The 19218-nt window shown below is 41.7% G+C and overlaps 1 protein-coding gene across 2 annotated transcripts in view; it reads left to right on the top strand.

Moving 5' to 3' along the window:
• Positions 1-10384: 10384 nt before the first annotated feature.
• The window catches only part of HABP4 (hyaluronan binding protein 4), a 41924-nt gene continuing 33090 nt past the window's right edge, over positions 10385-19218 (top strand). Inside the window, exons 1-2 of one of the 2 annotated variants that reach the window (XM_032840443.1) lie at positions 10385-10917; positions 15596-15758. In XM_032840443.1, the coding sequence (XP_032696334.1) occupies positions 10527-10917; positions 15596-15758 (554 nt within the window). In that variant the 5' untranslated portion in view covers positions 10385-10526. The remainder of the gene's footprint in view (positions 10918-15595; positions 15759-19218) is intronic. The other variant, XM_032840444.1, reaches the window with a different exon arrangement.

The following is a 19218-nucleotide window of genomic DNA, read 5'->3' as shown; positions in this document are numbered from 1 at the left end:
AAAGAATTTATAAAACTCAACACCCAAAAACCAAATAATCCAATTTAAAAATGGGCAGAGGACATGAACAGACATTTCTCCAAAAAAGACATCCAGATGACCAGTAAACAAGAAAAGATATTCAACATCACTTAACATAGGGGAAATGCAGATCAAAACTACAGTGAGGGGCGCCTGGGTGGCTCAGTGGGTTAAAGCCTCTGCCTTTGGCTCAGGTCATGATCCCAGGGTCCTGGGATAGAGCCCCACATCAGGCTCTCCGCTCAGCAGGGAGCCTGTTTCCACCTCTCTCTCTCTGCCTGCCTCTCTGCCTACTTGTGATCTGTCTGTCAAATAAATAAATAAAAATCTTGAAAAAAAAAAAAACTACAGTGAGATACCACCTCACACCTGTCAGAATGGCCATAATCAACAACACAAGAAACAACAGGTGTTGGTGAGGCTGTGGAGAAAAAGGAACCCTTGTGAATTGTGGGTGGGAATGCAAACTGGTTCAGGCACTGGGGAAAACAGTATGGACCTTCCTCAAAGCTACAAATAGAGCTACCTTACAATTGTTACTGTGTATTTACCCAAAAATTACAAGAACACAAATTTGGAGAGATACATGCACACCTATGTTTATAGCAGCATTATTTACAATAGCCAAGGAATGGAAGCAGCCCAAGTGTCCCTCAACTGATGAATAGATAAGATGTGATGTGTGTGCGTGTGTGTGTGTGTGTGTGCACTTACGCACTCTCTCTCTCTCTATATATATATATATATAAATGGAATATGATTCAGCTGTAAAGAAGAATAAAATCTTGTCATTTGCAATGACACGGATGGAACTAGTAAGTATAATGTTAAGCAAAATAAGCCAGGCAGAGAAAGACAAATACCAAATGATTTCACTCATATGTGGAGTTTAAAAAACAAAACAAACAAGCAAAGGGAAAAAAATGAGAGAGTGAGTGAAATCAAGAAACAGACTCTTAATAGTATGGAACAATCTGGTGGATAACAGAGGCGAAGGGGGGAGATGTGTTAAATAGGTGAATGGGATTTAGTACACCTGTCATGATAAGCTCTAGGCGGTTGTTGAATTGCTACATTGTACTCCTGAAGCTAATATAACACTGTATGTTAACTGGAATTAAAATAAAAAATTAAAAAAGGAAGTCAATGAAAGATTCATCACATATACTTTCCCCACCTCAGGCTCCACAGAAACACAAGCTGAGATGGAGATTCCATGAGTCTGGGCCCTGAGTAACCACGAAGAACAAGTGTTCTGCCCTGGCCCTTATTGGGCTTTCAGTGTGAGTGAGAAATAAACCTTTGTTGTATTAAACAGCCGAGATTTAGGAATTACTGGTTACCACATATATCTTAGTCTATCTTGGCATTATACTATAGTTGACCTTGAGCAAGTTATTTGGCTTACCTGTGCCTTAGTAGTTTCTTTACGCGTGGAAAGGAAATAATAGTACCTCCCTCTTTGATTTTATTTATTTATTAGAGAGAGAGAGAGAATGAGGGGGAGGGGCAAAGGCAGAGGGAGAAGCAGGCTGCCTGCTGAGCAGGGAGGCCGATGCAGGGCTTGATTCCATGACCCTGGGATCATGGCCTGAGGCAAAGGCAGATGCTTAACCGACTGAACGGCCCCGGCCCTGGCACCCCCTAAAGTACCCTTTTTAGAATCCTTTCCTTTCTTCTTTTTTTAATTGAAGTACAGCTGAAAATATTACATTAATTTCTGGTGTATAACATAGTGACTCAACAAGTCTATACATTACGCAAGGCTCACCACAAACACAGCTCCCATCTGTCACCATACACTATTACAGTAGCATTGACTATATTCCTATGCTCTACCTTTTATCCCTGCGACTTATTCATTCCATAACAGGAAGGCTGTACCTTCCACTCCCCTTCACCCATGTTCCCCCTCCTCTCTTCCTCCCCTCTCACAACCATTGATTTTTTTCCCTCTGTATTATAGGTCTGTCCCTGCTTTTTGTCTGTTTATTCATTTTTTTTTAAAGTCCACATATAAGTCAAATCATATGGTATTTGTCTTTCTCTGACTTACTTCATTTAGTGTGATGCCCTAGGTCCATCCATGTTTTTGCAAATGGCAAGATCTCATTCTTTTGTTTTTCGCTCTTTATAAAGTTTCTCTCCCATCACAGCTTAATTCTTTATATTTAGTCTCCTATTTAAATGACTGTGTGTTCCTGTTTTTTGATTGGACTCAGACTGATATATAAAACATCAGAACACAATAGAATATATTGTGGCCATTAAAATGATATAGATGTATTAACTGTGTCTATTACATCACTGAGTGAAAAAATAAAATTATATGTGTATACATGCATGAAGAAGACTGGAAGGGTGTCAGAAACTGTCAGTGGTTATTTCCAGGTAATGAGATTTTAGGAGTTTTACTGTTCTTAATTTTATTTATTTTTATTTTTTTAAAAGATTTTATTTATTTATTTGACAAAAAGAGAGATAGCAAGAGCAGGAACACATGAGGGGAAGTGGGAGAGGGAAATCAGTCTTCCTGCTGAGCAGGGAGTCCAATATGGGGCTCTGGGGCTCTATCCCATGACCCTGGGATCATGACCTGAGGCGAAGGCAGACGCTTAACGACTGAGCCACCCAGGCATCCCCTGTTCTTAGTTTTACCTTCTTCCCAGGAGTATGTATAATTTCCCCCAAAGCAATGCAGGTTAACTACTTCCAACCCTCAAAAAACCCCAGGTGATATGCCCTGGGTCTTTTCGTTCTGGCATCAATTCCATTATGTGTGTTGTGGGGAGGGGAAATCCTACGCAGCACCTAGTCATTCTTCAGACACCAACAGAGTAAGAATTCAACTCAGATCTGACACTATCTACCCAGAGATAGATTACACAGGTTACACAGGTTAAGGGTTTGGTCCTCGAAGACTGCTTTCTGCTCTAGATGCCAGTCACAAGTTCTGGCTGTCACCTATGCTTCTGACTGACTGACTAGAAATCAGAGTTGTCCTACGATCCCCCTTGTCAGGTTCAATTGATTTGCTAGAACAGCTCATAGAAATGTGTTACTAGATTTTTTGGTTTATTACAAAAGGATATAATTCAGGATCAGGCAGGTATTAGAGATGTATAGGGCAAGGCATGGGCAAAGGACACAGAGCTTCCATGCCCTCTTTATGCACACCAGTCTCCCCAAATCTCCATTGTTCCTCAACTTGGAGGCTCTCTGAATTCCATCCTTTCGAGTTTTTATGGAGGCTCCATGACATAGGCATGATTGATTAAATCATGGCCATTGGTAGGGGCACCTGGGTGGCTCAGTGGGTTAAAGCCTCTGCCTTCGGACCTGATCTCAGGTCCCAGGATCAAGCCCCACATCCGGCTCTCTGCTCAGCAGGGAGCCTGCTTCTCCCTCTCTCTGCCTGCCTCTCTGCCTACTTGTGATCTCTGTCAAATAAATAAATAAATAAATAAATAAAATCTTTAAAAAAAAAATCATGGCCATTGGTGATTGATTCAACTTCCAGCTACCCTGGTCTCCCAGACGTCAGGGGGTGGGGACTGCAACTTCCAACCCTCTAAACACCTCGTTGCCTCCATTGGCAACCAATCTTGCTACCGAATTCTGAGGGTTTGGGATCCATGAACCAGGAATTGTGAACAAAGACCCAATATATATGAGAAATGTGTTTGGTCATCTGAATGACCAAATAGGTATTTCTTACAAATCTCAATATTGCACAGTGACACCCTTGGTTTTAAAAGGTAAAGGCCAGGGTGCCTGGTCACTTGGTTAAGCAACTGCCTTTGGCTCAGGTCATGATCCTGGAATCCCAGGATCAGAGTCCCGCATTGGGTTCTCAGCTCCACAGGGAGTCTGCTTCTCCTTCTGACCTTCTCCCCTCTCATGCTCTCTCTCACTCTCTCTCAAATAAATAAATAAAATCTTTTAAAAAAAATAAAAGGTAAAGTCCAAACTCCTTACCACAGTTTATGAAGTAATTTACGACCTAGCCCCTCCCTATTTGCATAGCCCCATATTCTGTCATTCTACACAGAAATTCTAATTAATCTGAAGGTCAATCATTCATCAAACCCGGTCTAAAATTCTTTCCTTTTTGGAACCTTTCCCAATTCATTCCCCTTAACTTTGTGTTACGGTGTTAAATTCATTGAAGGTTATATGGCCAGGGACTTTTCATTGGAGGAGATGGTCTGAGCCCGTGCTGGTGCAGCATTTCTGTCCTTCCTTGGGGGGTAGGCTCTTCTTCATTGTAAGCTGCTTTACCAGGCTGAGCACCTCAAACATACCAGCGTCTAGATAAGGCTAAACTATGTCAGCAGCAAAGGACAACCAGGTTCCCATGAGATGATCCTGATGGATCCAGCTGCTGGTTTTGTATTTTTGCTTTAGCTGGGTGCTTCTCAAATTTTACTGTGCATAGACATCTTTTAGCGTTGTTGTAAAGTGCAGATTCTGATTCAGTAGCTCTGAGGTAGGCTTGAGATTGTGCGTTTCTAACAAGTTCCTGAGTTTCTAACAAGATGTGCTGATGCAGGTCCATAGACCATCCTTAGAGAGGGAAGCCTTAGCTTATTTTTAAATACATTTTTGAAATACAATCTAAGCAGAAAACCAGCCCTTTTTCAACATCTTAGTCAACTCCACCTTAGCATGGACACAATACAGCTTTCACCCCACAAATGATAGTGGGGGTGTTCCCTAAGTAAACCATTTCTCCCACTAGAGCCTCTCCGGATACTCCGCCACATAATTTCTATTGGTGATATAATTACGGACCTCCGCTCAGCTCCTCTTTAGGGATTATGGGCACATAATGTCTGCCCTCTGCTCATATAGCTTCTTAAGAAGAGAAACGATATTCTGCTCATACCTCAGCATTTAGCTCACTACTTAGTGGGAAAGCATAATGATTAGAAGTGCCAGACAGCCTGCATTCATATCCCAAATCATGTCCCACTTACTGCGGCACTTTTCTTACTATAACATGGGGGCAGTAGAAGCATCTACCTCTTCAGGTTGTTGTAAGGGTTAAACAACAGAACTAGAATGAAGGCTAGCACCTAGCAAGCATTATATAAAATTCTGCTATGATTATTAGTGAATGTGTAGAATAACGAATCTTTCAGAAACAGTATCACATCCATTTGATCATGTAGCATGTGTTAATTCATTTTCACACATTAATTTGTTTCATTTTTATTTTAAACACGTGCAAAATTATTTGGCAGGAGTATGGGCATACAAACCAGAAACTCATTCATTCACACGACAAATATTTCCTGAATGAAGGGCACCTCTCCAGGCACTGAAGATGAGGCCAGAAAGAAGGGATATGGAAATGAGATAGAAATTGTTTCTGGCCTTATGGAGGAGAAATAAGAAGAATTATAATGCAGGGCATAGGAGTCCAATGCTACAAGAGGCAAGGCAATAACATGCTCATGCCAGTCATCACTGGTGGGGGATTCTGTGTATTTCCTGCCAGCATCTATTCTCATATGCAAATATTAAAAACCATATTTTACTTGGGAACCACCCCCATTCACTCTGTCCCAGCATTTGGGGACTGACTACAATCAGACTTCAGCGTGGCCTGGTGACCCAAGCCTGGCTGATCAGAGAATTCAATACCCTTTACTATAACCACTGGCTCAAAGGTGTTACACATGACCAAAGACAGGCCAGATTTTCAATTCTGGAATTCCTGAATAAATGTGGGACTAAAAAGGCCTGAATTCCATATTATTTTATTTAGGTTTGATTAAAGTTTCAACCAAGATCAAGATTTTAATAGTAGGAACATAGAATTAAATTCTGTTCTATTAGCACAGTGGTCTGAGGATACAAACAACTGTGCTAGCCAGTAACATCTCGCCATAAGAAAAAAAGCGGGGGAGAATCTCAATGATACCAAAACTACAAATATTAGTAGGTTGGGTACAGCTCCTTTTTGGATTTAAATATTCTGTATCTGGTCACCAAGAATGGACTTTGACTTGCAAAACATTCTCTTGCCACATCCTGATTTTGATTGGTTTATGGTTCTACAACCCCTAACTTCAAGACTACCTACTTGCTTTATTCATTTCCTGTGGGAAACCGAATTTAAATTCACTTACCAATCTTGTAACAATTAGATCAGGAACTATAACTTTATTGATCTTATCGCAATGGACTCAACTGACACGAGAAATGTGAGATCCTCTTAGAGCTAAGAAAAACATTTTTGTTGTTCCATATATTATATAAGCAAGTAGAAACAATTGTAAAATAATATAATTTTTTTTACCTTTTCAAATTTACTTCTTTGGTTTTATTTCCCATCAACCATATGAGGAACATAGGACTGATTATAATCATCCTAATTTTATAAAGGAAAAAAGGTAGAAAAAGGGGTATCAATAATCCACTGGCAAAACAGTATATAGAATGCAACTCATCGGTGATTCACAAAATTCAAGCCCCTTAGAGCTTGACTGGATCCTGTGCCTTGGTCCTCATCTAAACATTTCTCCCTGCATATAACTAACAGTAATATGTTTTAAAACAATAATATGTTTTTAAACTCTGGCCTTTCTGTGAAATTCAACTCAATCTGGAATTGTAGTGTATTTTATTTTACTATTCCTAATGGAATTTGTATGTTACGTAACCCAAGGTAATTAACGTTTTGTAATTAGTTAAAATTCACTGCATTTCCACTGATGCTGACAAATCACTGCTAAGGAAAGAGTGGTGGGATTAATCAGCATCCACTCCCCACTGCTTTTTTGGTATGCTTTATTTTCTAGTATATGTGCTGCCAAAGCGAGCACGGTATGCTTTATTTTCTAAGTTATGGGTGTGTGGGGTATCTTGTGTTTTCTGTTTGGTAGTTTAATTACTAAAGATGGTTTTTATATCTTGGATTATTAAAAACATCAGTCTATTAAACTGACCACATTAAACACAACGTTAAAATAACTCATGCTAATGTAGTAGGGTTGTATTTCAGGAATGCATTTAAGGACACGATCTCCCAGCAGAACAATAGTCGGGGAAAAAATGTGATGTTGCCCAATCCATTACCCTCAGTAAATTCTATGGTCATCAAGAGCCCCAAAGGAAACGCATGGCCAGCTAAGACTAGCTAGAGGCTACTCATCTCTATATCAGGGGTTCTAAATATGTTCTTAAACCTGAAGCACCCGGGATTGGTTGACTTAAAACTGTTCTGGGCAGTCTATGATTTGGAAATGAGGATGCAGTGCTCACAGGGGCATGCCTTAAAACTTGCTGTGGTTGGCTATGTTGGAAAGGAAATGGGGCAGTGGGCTCTCTCCAGATGTCCAGTGGGAAGATGCCAGGCCCCCTCTCAAGTGGTAATGGTTTTTTGGTGTTGTTGCTTGGTGCTAGGCAGCTTAAAGATGCCAGGCACAACTCCGGCTTGAAGCAGTGCTTCTCAAAGTATGGTCTCTGGCACGTGTGGTGATGTTGCATGAAGAATCCTTGGAAATTTCATCCACGTCATAATAATGAGGTCTTATTATGACTCTACCTAGTCTTAAGTCTGATTTGAAATGGTGGTGATGATACTAACAATGTTGATAATGACTTCTATTAAGGATTGACTTTGCACCTCGCATGGTGCTGAATACCTCGTAGGCATTATCGGTCCCAGTTTTCACAATAATCCCCTGAAGTAGGCATCATTATTTTTGCCATTTTACAGATGAGAAAACTGAGGCACAGAAATAAGGAACATTTCCAAGGTCACAAATGAATTAGTGCTAGAGCCAGGATTCAAATTATGGTCTAACAAAATATATGCTTTAAAAATTATGGCAAGATACATATAAAATTTACTACTGTGGTCTTTTTTTTTTTTTTGCACATTGCAGTTACATTTATTCATGCCACAAAGGAAACAAATGTCTATAAGCATACAACAATGCTCCATGTTCCCATTTAATAGAGCATGCTGAAATTTACAGTTAAACTGGCATTCCATCTGATGTGTATTCTCAAGCAAAACTGGTTTATGATGACCATGAGCGGGTGCAGGACTTGAAGCTTTCAAAGCTTTACTTATCAGCACTCCTAATTTCATATACGATGAAACCAATCAACCCCATTCCTACCCAAATCTCCTGGTAAACATGGGTATAGTAGGGCTTCATGGGGACCCAAACATCTTTAACAAGGTTTTGAAGCACCTTGGCACAGGATCCCTGGCTCAGGCCGCCCGAACCCAAGGGCCAATGACTCCAAAAGTTTACCCAGTACACTACAGTGCATTTGGGTTGTCCCCACCTTTTGGCTATTGTGAGTAGTACTGCTATAAACAATCACATACAAGTTTTTGTTTGAACACCTGCTCTCAATTCTTTTGGGTAAAAAGAATAAGCTTTTGATCATAAACCTCTGCTGACTCCAAAAAGATGACCAAATACCTTAAAATCTTCAGTCATTCAACACTTACTGAGGACCTACCGTACAACTACCTAGAATGCTAAGCACTGGGAATATAAATTGCAATGACTAAGAATGCAGTGAATGACAGGCATCATCCCTGTCCTCCTTGGGAATGACAAAAAATTGAATTGAGTAAAATACAATCCTCACAGCAGTCAGGGTTAAAAGTTCCTTTTCCACTTGCTATTAAAGGAAAACAAAAGCTGGTGATTACACACTTGAGCAAAATGCTTTGACTCAACTGACATAGAAAATATGAGATGCTTTTAAATCAACAGACAAATACAACCACAAGTAGATTAAACAATAATGTTGTTTATCATCTTACATAAAAAGTCTGAGGTAGGGAGTTTCCCAGTTATTCTAGTGGGATAACCAAGGAATTAGGTTTTCTCCATCCTTCTGCTCTGCCATTCTCAATGTCACAACAAGGGACAGGAACTCTAGGTGTTATGTGCTCTTCACATAACAAGGAGCAAAGGACAGAGGTGGGAAATGGCAGATCCCTTCTCAATCCGTTTTTAGATATAAGAAAAATGTTCCCAGGAATCCTCCAGAATACTTCCCCTCAGAGAAGATTTGCACCAAGAGCCTTTTCCCATACTAATCACTGGCAGGAGACTGGAATTACAGTGCATGATTTAAGATTAATCAAGTTGGAGGCTGGAAGGGCACCCAGCTTCCCCTGGGCCACACGGCCAGCCGATGCACTAACAAAATACAGGTTCTGGGAAAATATAGGAAAAGGAAGGGCTGAGGGATAGGCAGCCAGGTGCCAGGAAGAACTTCCTGGAGGACTGTCCAGTTCAGAGTCCTCTCTCAGAGTTTCAAAACAAAACAAACAAATGAAACAATACCTCAACATGTCCAAAATCGAATTCATGACTCTCACCAAAATGGTCTCTTCCTGTGCTCTATTTGTTTGGAATGCACCACCATTCCAACTGTAGAAGGGAGAAATATAGGAGTCATCCTACCCTCTTCTTTTTCCTCAACACCCGTATCTAAAATAGCTCTTGAATCTACTGGTCTCTCCACCTCCACTGCCACCATTCTAATTCAAGTCGCTTGCATCAACTCTTCCCTGGAGTTCTGCAACAATCTTTTGCTTGGTCTCAGTTGCATCCATTCTGACCTGCTTCCAGCCTAGTCCTTCACGTTGCACCTGGGGGGCCTTTCGCCTTTTAGAATACATGTTTACGCTTAAAATTTGCTTCACACTGCTCCCAGAATAAAGACCAAAGTAAGGGTCTCCCCCCTTCTTTGCAATTTGATTACGATGGTTTCCTTTGAGTCTCAACGGGTTGTGCTCCATCCCACCTCATTACATCCGTACTCGCGGTTGCTCCTGCCCCTCTTATCCTTCATCCTTCGTATCGCCGTTAAACCTTCACTTCCGAGGAAAAGTCTTTCCAGGACTCCTAATTAGGTCAGGTCCCTTTGCCTCGGGCGCGTCGAAGTCTGTGCCTTTCGTTTAGGGCACTTTTCTGTCTACAGACAAAGATCCACGAAAACACGGAGCTAATATCTCTTACGACATAGTGTCTGGCACATAAGTATTCCATACATGGCTAGATGAATATATAAACTTCAAAGAAGAGTGGCCCATAATGAATACAGACCCACTCCCAGAAAGAATACAAATAATGGCCGTGACCCACCCGCCCAACCAAGCTGCGGTGACTACGAGCCTCTATGCTCCTCCCAGTAGCTCCGCCCCTGGGGCCCCGCCCCTCTCTGCTGAGTCGGGGGGAGGGGCATAGAGGTCGCGTGACGTGACAGCAGCCCGCCGTTGATTGGCCTTCCAGGGAAGCCGGCTAGGAAAGGGGGCGTGTCTGCGTGCGCTGATTGGCTGTCAGGTGGCGCCTGGGCGGGCAGCGGCGGCGGCGGCGGCCGGGGGCGGGCGCCGGGAGGGACGAGACCGGGCAGGGCAGGGAGGGCGGCAGCGGCGGGCAGGATGGGTCCTCGCCGCCGGCTTTGCTGAGACTCGCTCGCGTGGGCTGCCAGCGGCGGGCCCGCAGTGGCCGCGGGGCATGAAGGGCGCTCTGGGGAGTCCCGTGGCCGCGGCCGCCGCAAGCGCCGCGATGCAGGAGACTTTCGGCTGCGTCGTGGCCAACCGCTTCCACCAGCTGCTGGACGACGAGTCGGACCCGTTCGACATCCTGCGCGAGGCCGAGCACCGGCGCCAGCAGCAGCTGCAGCGCAAGAGGCGCGATGAGGCGGCGGCGGCCGGGGCCGGCAACCGCGGCGGCAGGAGTCCGGCCGGGGCCTCGGGCCACAGACCTGGCGCGGGCGGCGGCCGAAGGGAGTCCCAGAAGGAGCGCAAGAGCCTCCCAGCCCCCGGCGCGCAGCAGCCGGACAGCCCCGGGAGCGGCCCGCTGCCACCCGGTACGCGCGCCCCGCCCGGCACCTGGGCACCCCCGGGTAGGCGAGGTGGGCAGGAGGGGAAGGAGAATGGGGTCACGGAGGTCACCCCTCCTCGGCCACCTCTCGACCCCCCACTGCGAGACTGGGGTCAGGGGGTCCTGATCCAGAAACGGAAGGGGCCTCTGGGAAGACTTGGGTTAAGTTGAGGGTCCTTGTGGCAGGGGAAGGTAGGAAAAGAGGACGGGAGGGGGGTGTCACGTCCCTTTTGGCCTTTCCCGGCCCCTTGTGGGGTTGGGGGGGAAGTGCGGTCGTGGAGTAAGGGTCTCAGAATCCTGGAACTGAGCCTTTACAAGTTGGGCAAAGTTGAGGGATCCTGCCGGGCTGGTGTGTGTGGCGTGGATAACTGGGGTCGCTACCCCGCGGAGCTCAAATCTAGAGCTAGCAGGCACCGGCTCCATCCTCCAGCAAGATTCGGGTCCGGAGGAAAAAAGAGAAGCGCGCTGGGGAGAAGGAAAAAGAACCCCTCTTAAAGAGGGTGAGGAAGGAGGGCGAGCCCGGCCGCTGGGGGTGGTGGCTAGAGCCCAGGGTGTGTGAAGAATCGCGGGGGCTCGGGGCTCGGGCTTCTGTGATGGAGCGAAGGCCTGCCTGGGTGACCGCGGGGGCGGGCTGTGACGTCAGGGCCGCGAGCAGAATGCGGCGGGGGCGGACGCGGGGTCCCTGGCTCTTTGCAGGCTCCGTACCTTCACCCCATCACCGTACACCCCATCCCCTTACGGTGGCTTCCTGCAGCCAGCCCGCATCATTTCTCAATACAGCATGTAGTGTCGCTGGGATGTGTAACTTGTCATTAACTCGGACTGCTTTAAGAAAAGCGTTTTTAACCTTCAACCTTTTCAACAAGAATATTCAAAGTTCCCCACACCCTGTTTAGCCAGATACCACTGTCATCATCTAGTCAGGGAGGAACTTAAGAGTCTCTTATCACCTGAACTGCATCAGTTCATAGTCTGCAGGACTCCATCTGTGTTTTCGGTTTTCCTAAAATAAGGCCATGTTCCTAAGGTTTGCTTAAAAGGAGTGTTAGAAGATTAAGATGTGTCGTTCCATCACTCCAGACAGTGTTTGGCAATGTATTCAACTGGGCTTTACTGGCCTGTTCTTGCTTGGTTACAACTGTACTTCCCATCCCTGAGATTACAACTCCTGGCTTAAGTGTTGGGTCTTTGACTCCTGCAGCTAGGTAATGTTTGTTTACCTTTAGCTGTGAAAACTTCAGTCTGACATATCACTGGAGATTGAGAAAAGTCACTATAATAAAGATGTTGAAAATTATTTTAAATGCTACTGGATTTCTGAAAACCCCATGCTGGTAGGCCAGTAAGTTTACGAGCCTGTTTAAATGGTGAATGAGATGAGATATATTGTACATTTTGTGTTATGTTTTCCTTTTTCTCATAAATCTATTTAGATAAATGTAGTAATGAAAGAACTGAGGAAGGCTAAGCTTTTCTTCTCCCTTTACTTTTTAACAAATGAAAATAATGTATTTTATCCTTTGGTATGAAACTGCATTCAGTGCTGTTACTGTATTGCTTTTTAACCTTTTTAATATTAAAAATCATGACTTTTTAGTATAAGAATATTGGACAATTCTGAAATGTATGAAGTAAAAATCTCCTATGTTTCTTACTTGTTAACACCTTGTATTTATACAGAGCTATTTCTTTCCCCCCCCCTAAATTTAAATGACATATAAACTGAGTTGTGACCTGCTTTCACTTTGCATTGTGATCTAATGGGTTTATAACTTTTTTCTGTCAATAGTTCATGATCCAGATGATCTGGTCTTTGAGATCTATATTAAAGATCTTTATTTAATTTTGTAGTTAGAATGGAAATTTTGTCATTTGTCAGTTCTTTCTCAGACATGTTATTTCAGGAGTAAACAGCTCATTAATTTCCATTCATGTAGTTACTATACTGAATTTACGCAGGGCTACTCTCAAGATTTTGTAGTCCTCATTTCTAACATTCAAAATTTTTAATTTAGTTAGAATATTATAAGTGAATGCTCATTGTGGACAGGAATCAAAGTCAAAACATGTTTGACATATATTGGAAACATTTTTGGATGTGGATATGGAAACTGTAAGATTTTCCCATAGAAACAGGTTTTTAATGCCCTTCACTATCTAATAACATATATTGGCCCTTGGGTGAGCCTTGTTTGATAAATTCATTCTTGAAATCCAGAGAGTCTATATCAGCTTTGCTTTTCCTAACCTTTTAGAACTATTGTCTTTGAGTCGAAGCTCAACTTTATTTTGTAAGAAATCTTTGTATGGGCTTGGGTTTAGATCAGTGATCAGACAGCATGTGCCAGCCTTTTATCGGAAAGGGCTAGAGAAATTCAGTGTTTGCATTATCTGCTCGGAGCTGCTGACCCAGCACAGACACAGACTAGGTTCAGTTGCTGTCTTGATCTCTTAGCACTAAATTGTGGGGAAAAAACTGGACCCCTTTTATCTTTGTTTGGGTTTTGGAGAGGGAATGAAGTGTTTGCAGGTATTTATAATTATTCTAATAATTATACAGTTATATTTAATGGTTTTTAATTTGTACACCAAAACTTTGGAGGAAGTTTTAATACAAAGGATGAAGTAAATGTCATTTTACATTTTGAATGGTGAATTCCAAATTTAATTGATACAATTTTAAATAACCTCGAGGAAGCAAAAAGGTGGTATAAGCTCCTAAATAATTATGTAGTTGAGTAGAAATACTAAGATTTTTAAAAATAGGTTATAAATAGGAAATTTGAAGCTGCATTAAAATAACTTTTTACATTGAGGGAAAAGTATTGAAAAGTATTGTTGCTGTTGACATATTAGCTGATTGCTGTTATGTTAGAATCTATTGTAGTTTTCAACTTGCTAGATAATTAACTTTCATAATAACATTTTCTATCTAACGTTTCAAATTTGATCTCTATTAGTAATATGCATGCCCTCAGATTTGGCATTGCAAACTCCTGGGACAAGTATCAGTCTCTGTTTTGTTTCTGCAGGAGAAGCATAACGATCTATTTATGACAACATCTTTCCCATATCCCAAACATGTCATAAGCTCAGATTGTGACTGATGTCACAATTACAGGATGCAAATCGGATTTAAGCATCTCTAGTTATGGGACATTAACTTAAGATTGAACTTAGATTTGTTATGTAACTTTTCACATTTGAAAAAAATAGTTTAGGCTAACTAACAAGTAATAAATCGCACAATTTTATGCTAGTGGTTTCACAGACTTGATTTTTGCTTTAAAATGTGATCACTAAGGTATTGGAACTATGTTAACATTTGCATGTGCCCAATTAAAAGTTCAGATAGGAAATATTCAGTAGGAAAACAATATGTATAATTGTATATTCCTTAACAGTCATGTGTTATCTAAGTAAGAGGAATCTAGGAATTTAAAAAATACCCATTAACTCCAATACATTTAATATTTTTATAGCTATACAACCAATGTGAAGGGCAAGTTATACCAAGGAAAATCGAAGCTACTATAATAAAAATAGTACATCTTGTTTGAGATGAAGACCTCTTAAATGTATATAAAAAAAATAAATACATTTTTTGGGAGATGGATTAAGAAGTGACAAAGTTCTTCACAGTGTATTTACCAAGTATTAGCTGCCTTCAGACATAGAATCTAAGAATTTTTAAAGCAACAAAACTAGAAAGAAGTAAAGTGAGAGAGAGAGAGGAAGAATCTGAAGCCTTTCGTGGCCCTGGCTAAGTGCGGCTTCTCTGCAGATGTTGCAGAGAATGTCCCTTTGAGTGCCAACTGGTCCTTGTCTGAGTTGGCAAATAGCAGTTTGGCCTTATATTGACAAGTATGATCATAAATGTATAAAACCCAACAAAAAGCAGGAGAGCAGGAAAATCTGTTTTCAGACGAAGATAATAGCAGTACGACTATTTGAAAATGAAAACCTTAGTAGTCAATGATAAACCACAGTTTAACTAAAGTACAATCTGAAATACAGTGTTTATCCTAGGGAGCCTTCTCTATGGAGCTTACCTACCATGTTTTAATAAAGGTGCTTTTGTGAAAAGTAGTTAATTTGGCAAACGTGTATATCTAGAGCTGTCACACTTTGTCAGATAATTATAGGTTAGTTGGTATAGTTTATATTTCCTAGGACAGAAGAGGAGGAGAACATAAGTGTCTTAAAAGTTTTATTCACAAGTACAGTTGACCCTTGAGCAATGCGGTGGGGACTAGGAGCACCAACCAGCTGTTCAGTTGAAAATCCACATAAAATTTTTGACTTTCCAAAACCTTAACTGCTAATAGCCTACTGTTGACTGGAAGGCTTACCAGTAATAGTCAATTAGTGTGTATTTTGTGTATGTGTTACATATTGTATTCTTACAGCAAATAAGCTAAAGAAGACAATACATTGACACTACTGTACTGTATTTAAAAAAAAAAAAAAATCCATGCATGTGTGGGCCCACGTACTTCAAATCTGGGTTGCTCAAGGGTCAGCCGTAGTTGACTCTGGGCCATGACAGTATCTACAACTTTTTTCTTCTCCGAGTGTTTCTGAACTTCCCAGATTTTCCTATGACTTTGACTTCCAGAAAAGTGGAATTTAAAACTCCCTGTAAATGTGCTGTTGTGGACCTGGTGTCCCAGCTCTCCCTTCTGATTTGTCCCTGGCAGGCCAGAAGCGAGCTCCCAGAAGAGGGGAGCAACAGGGATGGAATGACAGCCGGGGGACAGAGGTGACACTTGACCGAGCAGAGCGAAGATCCTACAGGGAGTATCGACCCTATGAGACCGAGAGACAGGCAGACTTTACACCTGAGAAGTTCACAGATGAAAAGTACGTATGGCAGACCTCGGCCAGGAGGATGGGGGGAGCCAGAGGGTTTTAGGAGAACTGCTGGCCTTTGCCGCCTTTTCATGGTGCCAGTCCTGGGAGTATTTTGCCAACAGAAGTTGGCAGTTAGTTTAGGTGATGCATGAGGGAAATGATTGTATGGTGAAAAATGAATTATTTATTAGTAACTACATAAAGCACTCCTGTAAAAAACTACACAGGAGTCTGTTAAACTGGTTGAATTTTCTTTTGCAGTTTAGGCTAGGGATATAATTATGGTTTTGATTTAACATTACTAATTTAGACTACTAACAAGTTTAAACGAGTTCCTGGCCCCATGGTTAGGTCAATTGGTTATCAGGATGACGTTTTAAGGAAAACTGATGCAGTGTGTAACACCAGTTTCTGGCTCCCGTACCTTCCTCTAGAAAGTGCTCTGAACCTGAAGGTGGTCTCAGGCTGGTGCGGCTGGACACCACTTCTGAGTGATGGGGCAGCTTTGCACCTGTGCCTGCGTGTACACAGAGAGCCATTCTCAGTGTCTTCTGCTTGGTACTGCTTGCTGCCTAAACTTGTTTAATAATTCACCCAACACTGTGTTTAGATTAAACAAACAACTTGTGAATCAAAATTAAAGGAAAATAGGTAAAAAAGGCTAAGGGAGACCAGAACAGTGTACGTTGACACTATTAGCTGTCAATAGTTTAATGTCAAGGGAGCCATTATTCCCAAAGTCTTTCAACTTCTTGACTACTAATTCCATGTAGGATCCTGGCTACAAGTTTTAACCAAAGACATGGCTTTGTAAAACCATGTTCATTAACCGCCACCCCCACCCCCTGCCCCATTGCAAAAGTCCAACAGAGTAGCTCAGTCTGGGAGGGCTGAAGCAGGTGGTGACTTCCAAACATCTGTTCCCTAGAAGTTACATATTCAGAACATCAAGATGGTGTATCTGCCACCATGTTGGAGGGTGAGGGAAGAGAAAGGCTTAATTGCTATTTTTGGTGATTACTTCAATTTTGCTGTGTAATGGCCATAGTCTGCTTGCCTACAAAAAGCCTTCTGGATCAGAACTACTTATTTGGGGAAGCATATGTGTATTTTTTTTTCCCCTCACTTAAGGGATTTATTCCGTGGAAATAAGGAAATTATAGCTCAGAAGCACAAACTCATGTTTCTAGCTTTTTTAAGTAGCAAAACTATGAGTCTTTAAAAAGGATGAGTATAAGTTAACACAAAACGGTGCCTATTAAGTGAAATCATACATGTATGTAAGGGTAGGGGTAGGGTGGGATATGGGATCATGGAGGGATTTTTCTTTTTTCTTTAAAAATAATTTCAGATTGGGGCACCTGGGTGGCTCAGTGTAAGGTTAAAGTCTCTGCCTTCAGCTCAGGTCATGATCTCAGGGTCCTGGGATCGAGCCCCACATTGGGCTCTCTGCTCAGCGGGGAGCCTGCATCTCTCTACCCCGCCCCCGCCTGCCTCTCTGCCTACTTGTGATCTCTGTCTGTCAAATAAATAAATAAAATCTTAAAAAAAAATAATTTCAGATTTACAGAAAGTTGCAAGACTTAAAGGATTTCTATATACCCCCACCCAGATTCCCCAAATGTTAACATTTGCTTTATCATAACCCCCCTCCTTCCCTTCCTTTACAGACACACACACACACACACACACACACACACACACACACACCCTTTGTTCTTTGACAGTTAAGAGTGAGGTACAAAATTATCTTTTTATGCCTAAACACTTTAAATGTATTTCCTAAAAACATGGTGCAGTTATCAAACTCATTAACATCTACAATTCTGTTATCTAATCCTCTAAATCATGTAATCTACAGAGTACTCACATTTCACCAGTTGTCCTAATAATGCCCTTTCAGCAAAAGAGAAAAAAGGCCTGGTTCAGGATGCAGTCCCAGAATGTGCGTTGCCCTTAGTCGTCTTGAATGTAGAATGGCTCCTTAGTCTTCCTTTATCTTTTATGACTTTGACATTTTGGAAGAGTATGGGTCAGTTACTTTGTAGGACTGCCCAGAATTTGAATTGGTCTGGTGTTTCTCTATGAAATGATATTATGTACTTCGGCAGGAATACCACAGAAGTGATGTCTCCTGTCCTCAGTGTATTACGTTAGGTATATGTAGGTAATTTTTACCTTCAAGGAAATTTGAAATTATTTCTGATAAGTTATGTACTATTAGAAAAGATATTTTCCTTAATTTCTTAAAAACTATTCTCCTATTAATAAAGATCCATAAGCAAATTTGACAATTTAGAAAATGCATGCAATTATAAAGAAATTAAAACTACTTATCTTACCATCTAAGATGATTACTCTTAACACTGGCCTAAATTTTTCCTTTTTTTCTTATACATGGGTATACTTAAATATTAAGATGATAATACATATGTACTGAGTCCTTTATATTCTTTCAGTTCCACTTGACATGGCAGAAGTGTTTTCCATGTCCCTAACAATGTTTGGTAAACATTTTCATGGTTCTATTATGATGTGTTGTTTGGATGTGGTACAATGTAATCATTCCCTTAGGATTGGTCCTTTCCTAGATGGGAGTTCTAGAAGTGGGAACCATAAAGCAGTGGTCCTCAACTGGGTGTCGTGTATCCTAGAACCCTGTTTGTGCTTTAGTGCAAGTTTGGATGGGTACATGTAGTGTGAAAACAAATTGGGGTAAAGGGGGGGATCTTTTGATGCATAGTGACCAATCCCCATCCTGGTAACCTGTCCATTTACTCTATCACTAACAATCTATAAGAGCATTTCTCATAGCTCTTTCTCCAGGTTTGAATATAATAAATTGAACTTTCATCTTTGCTTATTTGATAGTGAAAAATCCTATCACCTTACATTTTCTATGATACCTATACATGGTTATTGGGCAGAATTATAGAATCCTGAAAAAAATTTTTTTTTTTCTAAGAGAGCATGCATGCACAGAGGATAGGGGCAGAGGGAGAAGGAGAAAGAGGATCTTAAGCAGACTCTACACCACTGTAGAGCCAGACGCAGGGCTCGATCTCACAACCCTGAGATCATTACTTGAGCTGAAATCAAGAAGCTTAATCGACTGAGCTACCCAGGCACCCCTAGAATCTTGATAATCTTAACAGACTTTATCTAATTCCCATCTCTCCATGTTTACGAATGAGGAAACAAAGACCCTGAGTTGCAGTGATGGGTACTCTGGTCCTAGCTGGCTCAAGTGGATCTTTGTTCCTCTGAGCAGAGCACACATTTTCATAGAGAAGCAGTGTCCTAAGTGGTGCTGACAGTAGCTGTCCCTGTGGCTCAGGTGCAGAGATCAGCCAGGTCACTTGCATATGGTCTGGGAGGGCCACTACTGTTTTTAATGCAGTAGAAATTTTTCTTTAGGTTCCAAATAATGAACTTAAGTGAACTCCTTGAACACAGGCTATTAAGAAAT

This window comes from Lontra canadensis, unplaced genomic scaffold (assembly GCF_010015895.1).
Source record: "Lontra canadensis isolate GAN:19392208 unplaced genomic scaffold, GSC_riverotter_1.0 scaffold113, whole genome shotgun sequence".
NCBI classification, from domain to species: domain Eukaryota; kingdom Metazoa; phylum Chordata; class Mammalia; order Carnivora; family Mustelidae; genus Lontra; species Lontra canadensis.
Note: the sequence above shows the minus strand (reverse complement) of the source record. Positions and strands in the feature narration are given on the sequence as shown.